The sequence below is a fragment of the Sinocyclocheilus grahami genome, unplaced genomic scaffold, assembly GCF_001515645.1.
Source record: "Sinocyclocheilus grahami isolate Dianchi unplaced genomic scaffold, SAMN03320097.WGS_v1.1 scaffold2614.1, whole genome shotgun sequence".
Lineage (NCBI taxonomy): Eukaryota > Metazoa > Chordata > Actinopteri > Cypriniformes > Cyprinidae > Sinocyclocheilus > Sinocyclocheilus grahami.
The window spans coordinates 36,982-45,560 of NW_015507793.1; the positions used below are offsets into that span (position 1 = coordinate 36,982).

Genomic DNA, 8,579 nt, shown 5'->3' on the forward strand with positions numbered 1-8,579 from the left:
TGAAAAGTCAATTTTTAATTTTACGCAAAATGCGATATCCGCCGTACTATTCGGTCATGTTTCTCCCTATCTTTCCAAACCGGGACAAACACCAGTCTCCCTTCTCTGCAGAATGCGATACATCCGCTCAACCAATCACAGTGCACCATTCCACGCATTGTAAACAGTAACTGACAAGCTACGCAATATCGCATTCATATCGCAGATGAATCGTATTAAATGCCGCTCCATCTGAAAGCATGTGATGGAGATTTACTACTAATCACAGAACCGGCTTTACTGACGAGATGCGGATGACAATCGCATGCGATTTATCATGCAGCCCCAAAAAAATATATAATAATTTTTACGGCATTGATGAACCTGTGGTGGTTTCTGCAGTGGGAAAAATTGTAAGCTATTAATAAGATTAGTATTGACCAAGTTCAGAGGCTGTCATATGTGGATCAACTTACTTTGTTGTGTATTTTCAACAGCTTCAATATGAAAAATAACTTTTATATTGATTCAATGGATTTAATGCATTTTGGGAAAAAATAATCTGTTTTTATAATACATTTAAAAAAATCAAAATCTGGATTTGAATTTTTTATGTTATTATAACCTAAAGATGCTATGTGAACGTTTTAAACAGAAAATAGTGGTTTTCATCTTGCCACTTTCTTGGTAAAGAAAACACATTTTTACTCAAATTAATCAAAATGGATTTATAGCGTTTTGGAACCAAACTCTTCATATATATATGAAGTGGTTACAGGGGAATTAGGAAGGGGAAGATAAGGGCAGATGTAAAAAGGAAATGAAGGAAATGAGTAGATACTGAAGTATCACTCTGATCCGGACGAAGCGCTGACGCCTTGCCTGGATCACATCCCTTAGGTCTTGCCTACCTCCCTTTGACCCGCGATTCCTCCTACCCCTACCCGCAGGCGGGGGAGGAGCGCGAGCCGCGACACTAGCCTTCTGTGCCCGTCTCTGATCCTCAAACCGAGATGGGCCAGGACCCCTGGGTTGTTCGGGCTCAGACCTGGACCTTCGTGGAATGAAGGATTTGAAGGCCGCTGAGCTCGCCTTCGCCTCCCTGAACTTCTCGACCACCGTCTCAACAGAGATACCAAAAAGTTTGGAAGGCGAAACCGGAGCATCGAGAAGAAAGCCCCTCTCTTTCTTCCCGATATTGCCAGGTTCACCCACAGATGTCTCTCCGTCACTACCATAGCCGCCATGGACCTGCCCATAGCAGAGGCGGTTTGATTAGTAGCACGGAGAGCGAGATCCGTGGTGCGGCGCAACTCAGCTACCTCATCAGGAGAAAGGCCCTCGCCTTTATCCAGGTCTTTCAGCAGGTCAGCCTGATATGCCTGGAGCACCACCATCGTGTGCAATGAAGCGACCTGCTGCTGCTGCGTATGCCCTGCCATTCAAGCGAGATGTATCCTGAAGGGGCTTAGATGGCCAGGAGGGAGTCTTAAGAGAGGACGTCTCACCCATACAGCGATAGCTGGCCAGAGTCTCTCTATAGGGGGCATCTTCTCATAGCCGTTTTCGCGCATCGCCTCGATGTTGGCATATCTCGTATGCTGGAATCGATGGGCGCGTGAGGAAAACGGCCTCTTCCATTCCTTCTCGATCTCTGTATGGAGATAAGGAAGAAAGGAAGGCTCACCTGAGCTGGAGGGTTATGGCCAGAAAGATAACGTTCATCGAGATCCATAACTTCCAAAAGTAAGGAAATAACTTCCATCATACGCAGGGCAGGAGTATTGGGAAGGCTCAGCCTCAGCTTCTTCGCCCTCCTCAGACATTTCCTGCTCTTCCTGGGCTGAACTCAGCAGAGCACTGGCCCCTGGATCAGACGATGTTAATGAAATAACATCATCCTCCAGCGGCTCACTCTCGTCCACAGCCAATAATCGCGAGAGGGAAAACCCCTCTTTAAACTCATCGGCCAGATCCACCTGCGATCTCCACAAGCTCATTCAACTCCGTGCCTCAGCAGCGGAGGGTCCTGAATCGCGGGAAGCAGATAGCTCATTGATCTCCGTGCCTCAGCAGCGGAGGGTCCTGAATCGCGGGAAGCAGATGGCTGCCCCTCTTTCCTCGAAGAAAGGGGCAATTGAGAGCGGAGCTTTTTCATTGGAAAACGCTTGCAGTGCACGCCGATTGCCCCCTCAAGGACATCGCGTGCGTGCTCTTCGCCCAAACAAACAACGCATAGATCGTGTGTGTCATCAGATGTCAAATAACGACGACACGGATGCACACATCCTGTAAACACTTTGCTAGTTCCACAGAAATGCACGCTTCAAACAAAACAGTCAGTGAAGACGAAGAAGAGGATGATGTGTTCTCCCGGCGCCTATTTATACTATAGTCGCACCGGTAGTGACGTCATGGCTGTCGCCGGCCAACGTGTTGTTGGTGTTTTTTCAATGTATGCTTCAGACACGGGTCACGACGAGGCGTTCCCCCCATAGCGACCCCTAGAGGACGCAATCATAAAAGCACCTGTGCTTCACATGCTCCAGCACCTCCATCAGTTATTGCTTGCTTGCTCACAGCTGTCTTAAGGGCTCAGAGCTACGACTGCTCTCATAGAACCCATCATACCATCTTGATTCTGACTCAGGAGGCCCAACTGATTCTCTATTGCTCATAACGCTCCCTGAAGGTCGATTGCAGTCCATAAGCTTCTTTCACTGTACTTGAAAATTACTGGGCATTGGAATAAATGTGGAGAGGGGGCCTGTTAATAGTTGACTCTCCCCTCTGATGCTTATATTCACTTGCTTGCCATAATAAATCAGTTTAAGTTAATTACTTACAAAAGGATACTCCGTCTCAGATATATATGACTTTCTTTCTTCAGATGAACACAGTAAGATTTTTAGTCCATATAATGCAAGTGTACAAAGTTAACATGATGTTCAAGTTGAAAACATTAGTGTTTTTCTCACAAACGCCTATCATTTCACTTCAGAAGACATTGATTCATCAGCTGGGGTCTCTGTACTTTCACTTGAGTCTAATTTTTGAGTACGTTTTACACCCCTGTATGAGTGAGAGATCAAATGAGTATGCGGTTATCTGCGTCTGTTAGAGCTTTCATTCTCTAGTACAGTCAGGGGCGGACTTAACCAATAAGCAAGGTAAGCGGCTGCTTAGGGCCCCGGGGCATCAGGGGGCCCCATCTGATATTGGCGAAAAATATTTGGCAAACGTTCCAGTGTGTATTTGTGTTCTGGAGAGCATCAAATTTTCATAAGTTGTGAAGAGGTAAATAAACTATAAACTATGAGAAAGAGAGAGAGAGAGAGCGCGCAAAATAAGGGTTAGGCGTAAAAGAGCATGCTTAGTTATTGTGTTGGGGCCTCATACCTGACATTTGCTTAGGGCCCCCAAATCACTAAATCCGCCCCTGAGTACAGTCATAAATTCATGGAAATAAATCAGTTTGGCATATCTGTCTCTGCTGATGAAAGCGATATCTTTAAACAACTACATTCTCGCCTAAAAACTACATTCTCTGACACAACAACAGTAATATTTGTAAAATGAGTGTATGTTTCGCTCATCTGCTGTGACGCTCACGCCTGTTTCACACATACTCCGTCTGCAGTGCGAATGCAGTCCATGTGCGTTACGTCTGTGGTGCAGAAGCAGCACGGATTCATTGTGCTTTCACACAGGACACGTTTGCAGTCCGCTACTGATCCGCGGCTACTTAACACAAACACAACATTTATCCATTATATTGATTTATATTGATTTCAAATCCAAACATTGTTACTGAAAATGATTTTTCAGCATTTTAAGGCTCTTTTTACACAGTACAGTAATACAATCTTTCATAGACGTAGCACATTTAAACGCAATAAATATAAACGTATTATTCAATGCGGTTTTACTTATAGATATATATATATATTAAGTTACTCAAGCAAGTATAATATAGCCTATAGTCTACTTTCCTTACGTTTAAAGGTAGTAGGCTATCACAAACATTTTAGTACTACATTTCCGTGTCAATCCTTGTTAATTTTTTTACCGCGAACAATGTGCTGTTTAATTCAGAGCGTGCAGCACAGCAAAAATAGACTTGGTGCTGCAGACGCACAGTAAGTTAACATGGGCGCGGAAATAAATATGCTCTGCATACGTACTGCAAACGGAGTATGTTTGAACCTGGCGTCACTGTGAGGAATAATGCAGTGATACAAAGGCAAGGCAAGGCAAGGCAAGTTTATTTGTATAGCACATTTCATACACAATGGTAATTCAAAGTGCTTTACATAAAATAAAATAAAAACAATAATCACAACAATAAAACAAGGAATTTAAAACTTTGAAAATTATTTTTTAAAAAATTTGATTTAAGAGGTTTAAAATGAATTTAAGAAAACGATTATACATATAATATAGTGCAATCAGTTCGGACATCGCACAGTGCTCATTCAATAAATGCACAGCTAAACAGATGAGTTTTGAGTCTGCATTTAAATGTGACTAATGTTTTAGCACATCTGATCTCTTCTGGAAGCTGATTCCAGCCCAGGACCAGAATGAACTGTGTGTGGGAAGCAGTGATTTCTTTAATTAACTGGGTATGATATCAAATTTATTAATTTATCATAGATGAGAAAGAAGAAACACAACAGCAGGTGTTGATTTAAAAGTAAGGCTTTATCGAGCTGTTTTTTAAATAAATATAAAAGTACAGTGTGTTCATGTCTGTCCGCTGAATGTGACCCACAATCTCTGATTCTCTTCTGTGGCTATGGAAAAATTTATATTTACAATGACAACAATCATACTTCGTCACTGAAACGTATTCAACAAAGAAAGCTTGTTGAACACACACTTTTATTTGGATATTCTGCCATATGACGCTGAAGCAGCAGCGAGCGTCCAGCGGGAGACACTGTTTTCACTGTAATCAAATTAACATTGTAAACAAAACTCTACAAAACTTGAGTGAAAACATCTAATTATCATGCGATGATCCTCCCTGAATGGTGGTGGCGCCCCAGCATGCAATGCGGCATGATGTAGCTTCACAATCTCTATAGAAGAGCTCTTTTCATTCGTTTTCTCCTGATTATTTTCATTTGCATTTTGCTCTTCTTCTTTTTTTCATCTCATGAATAATTCACTGAATGCTCTAAGAATCTCTGTTTTTTCTCCTCAAATCTTCACGTCTCTTTCCAGGTTTGTTTTCATCAGATGCTTTTAAAATGTATTTGTCTCTTTTTAATTTCTGATCTCTGTTATCAGTGTTTACTGGAATGTTTCTAAAGCAGGGAAATACAATATCTGTTATCTGTCAAAATGATGGAAATCATGAACATTTCTGATTCAGATGTATTTTTGATAGTACAGACAAATATTACTGTGTTGATTTCGTGGTCTGGTTTGAGACTCAAACACGCGTCTCACCGCTGTGTTTCTTCAAGCTCTTGTGAAGTTCAGGAAGAGATTTTATTGCTGCAGAGTCTCTGCGCTTTAAACCAATTCAGTCTCTGAGAAACACCTGAAAATAAAGAAAAAATTAAAGAAAAAGATAAAACCATAAAAATCCCACAGACCAAGGGTCTTCAACTAAAGCTGCTTGAGGTCCAGTAATGAATCCTCCTCACCAGCCGAGGTCCGGACAGTTATATAGGCCTACCTAAAACATAAATTGGTGTTTTTTGGTATCTGCAGGATATTTAAGCTCATATTTAAGACTTTTTAAGACCTGCACAAATAAAATTAAAATGTTCAGACACAAATTTTCACAAAAACAAAAAGGTTTTTGGAATGATTAACTTCACATTTCAGCCTTTAAACCATTTGTTTAAGGAAATGGAGGCAAAAGTATCAATTATTAGGCTATATTAATTTAAATAATTATTATCAATTATAGCCTATTAATTAAATTATTAATTAATTAAATACATAAATATATTTTACTGTCTGAATGTTTTAAATTTTTATAATGCATTAGCTTCTTGTCGATCCACCAGTTCACATTTACAACTCTACGTGTTTGCATAAAAACATGGGTTGATTTTCACATTGGTCTGAACAACAACAGCGGATGGGCTTAATAAAAATGCACATTCATCCTCTGCCAGCAGGAGGCGCTTTTGGAACAGCAGAAACACAGCTGTTTCTCTGGTAACGCAGCGCAGCAGCTGACTCTGAAACGTGCAGCACTCATATTCAATGAAATCAGAGGCTTTTGAAGTTTAATCATCATATTAAGCCGTATCGCAGTTCTCATCTTACCATCCCCACATTTAAGATCTCCTAAAAATCCTTATTAAGACTTTCTTGTACTATTTAAGACTTTTAATGCCTTTAAATGACTTTTTAAGGACTTTTCACTCACTGAAAGTTTCATCTGTCTCGCCGCTCTCTGCTCTCTTCACTGCACGCCTGACCGTAGCAACTGTTAACTGTAGTAACAACCCGTGGTGCTATAGGACCGCTGACAGCTCTACTGAGCTGACCTTGATGTGCTTAATATACATTTCGTTAATATACAATAAATATTACGTTTATTTATTTCATTATGTCAAAAGGCTTCGCCAGCTGCTGACCACTGATAAAAATCCCACAGACTTACATTGACGGAATGTTCAGATGAGCCACGACTATTCAAACTCTGACAAAATTCAAATCTAAACTCCCAGAATCCCTTGAGACTCAATCAAGCCTAGAACATGCTAAATCATTCCAAAACATGCTAGCAATGTGATGATAACACTAACAACTGCATAGCGAGACACTAGCAAACCACCCTGTGTGCCCTAGCAACTGCATAGCAACCACCCAGAACATGTTATCAACAGCATAGCAACCACCCCAAATACCTTAGCAACCACTCATTTAAACTTAATTTCTGTCTAATATTTTTTAAATCTATCAAACTAAAACTTGTGCTCACTGACTGAATGTGTGTGTTTTCTAGTGTGGATCATGGAGGAGAATCCAGAATTACAGCAGGACTAAAGAAATGTACGTCTACACACACACACACACTCTCTCTCTCTCTCTTACACACACACACACACACACACACACTCTCTCTCTCTCTCTTACACACACACACACACACACACACACTCTCTCTCTCTCTCTTACACACACACACACACACACACACACTCTCTCTCTCTCTCTTACACACACACACACACACACACACACTCTCTCTCTCTCTCTTACACACACACACACACACACACACACTCTCTCTCTCTCTCTTACACACACACACACACACACACACACTCTCTCTCTCTCTCTTACACACACACACACACACACACACACTCTCTCTCTCTCTCTTACACACACACACACACACACACACACTCTCTCTCTCTCTCTTACACACACACACACACACACACACACTCTCTCTCTCTCTCTTACACACACACACACACACACACACACTCTCTCTCTCTCTCTTACACACACACACACACACACACACACTCTCTCTCTCTCTCTTACACACACACACACACACACACACACTCTCTCTCTCACACACACTCTCTCTCACACACATACACACACACTCTCTCTCTCTCTCTTACACACACACACACACACGCACACACTCATATATAAAACACACACACACACACACACACACTCATATATAAAACACACACACACACTCATATATAAAACACACACACACACACTCATATATAAAACACACACACACAGCTGTAGTGATTGTTATTTTTTATAAATGTCTCTGTTCTTGTGTTCAGATGCCTGTTTTCTCACACTGGATCCAAACACAGCACACACTCGTCTCAGTCTGTCTGAGGAGAACAGAAAGGTGACAGGTGCGGAAGAGGATCAGCCGTATCCTGATCATCCAGACAGATTTGATCGTGTGCTTCAGCTGTTGTGTAGAGAGAGTGTGTGTGGACGCTGTTACTGGGAGATTGAGTGCAGTGGAGATGTGTCTATATCAGTGTCATATAAGAGCATCAGCTGGAAGGGAGACGGTGATGAGTGTTGGTTTGGATCTAATGATCAGTCCTGGAGTTTGATCTGCTCTCCCTTCAGTTACTCATTCAGACACAATAGCAAACACACTGCTCTCCCTGTGAAGCCCATCAGCAGGAGAATAGGACTGTATGATGATGATGATGATGATAACAGTAGAATAGGAGTGTTTGTGGATCACAGTGCAGGAACTCTGTCCTTCTACAGCATCTCTGACACAATGAGCCTCATCCACACAGTCCAGACCACATTCACTCAGCCGCTCTATCCTGGGTTTTATGTTTTTATTGGGTCAACAGTGAAACTGATTTGATGTATCAGAATAGATTGATGAATTATTATACCCATAATTCTTTGAGCTACATGATAAATCAGTAACTGTAATAAATCCTCATATAGATAGTAAAATCAGTGTGTGTGTGTGTGAGTGAGAGTGTGTGTGTGTGTGTGTGAGAGAGAGAGAGAGAGTGTGTGTGTGTGTGTGAGTGAGCGTGAGTGTGTGAGTGCGTGAGCGAGCGTGCGTGAGAGAGAGAGTGTGTGTGTGTGTGTGTGTGTGAGAG

General features: G+C 41.7%; 1 protein-coding gene across 1 annotated transcript in view; it reads left to right on the plus strand.

The window, feature by feature from the left end:
- Nucleotides 1–8,332, plus strand: part of LOC107575399 (NACHT, LRR and PYD domains-containing protein 12-like) — a 36,113-nt gene extending 27,781 nt beyond the window's left edge. The window contains exons 5-6 of the mRNA XM_016261779.1: nucleotides 6,956–7,002; nucleotides 7,776–8,332. Coding sequence (XP_016117265.1) covers nucleotides 6,956–7,002; nucleotides 7,776–8,332 — 604 coding nt within the window. The remainder of the gene's footprint in view (nucleotides 1–6,955; nucleotides 7,003–7,775) is intronic.
- Nucleotides 8,333–8,579: the final 247 nt, after the last annotated feature.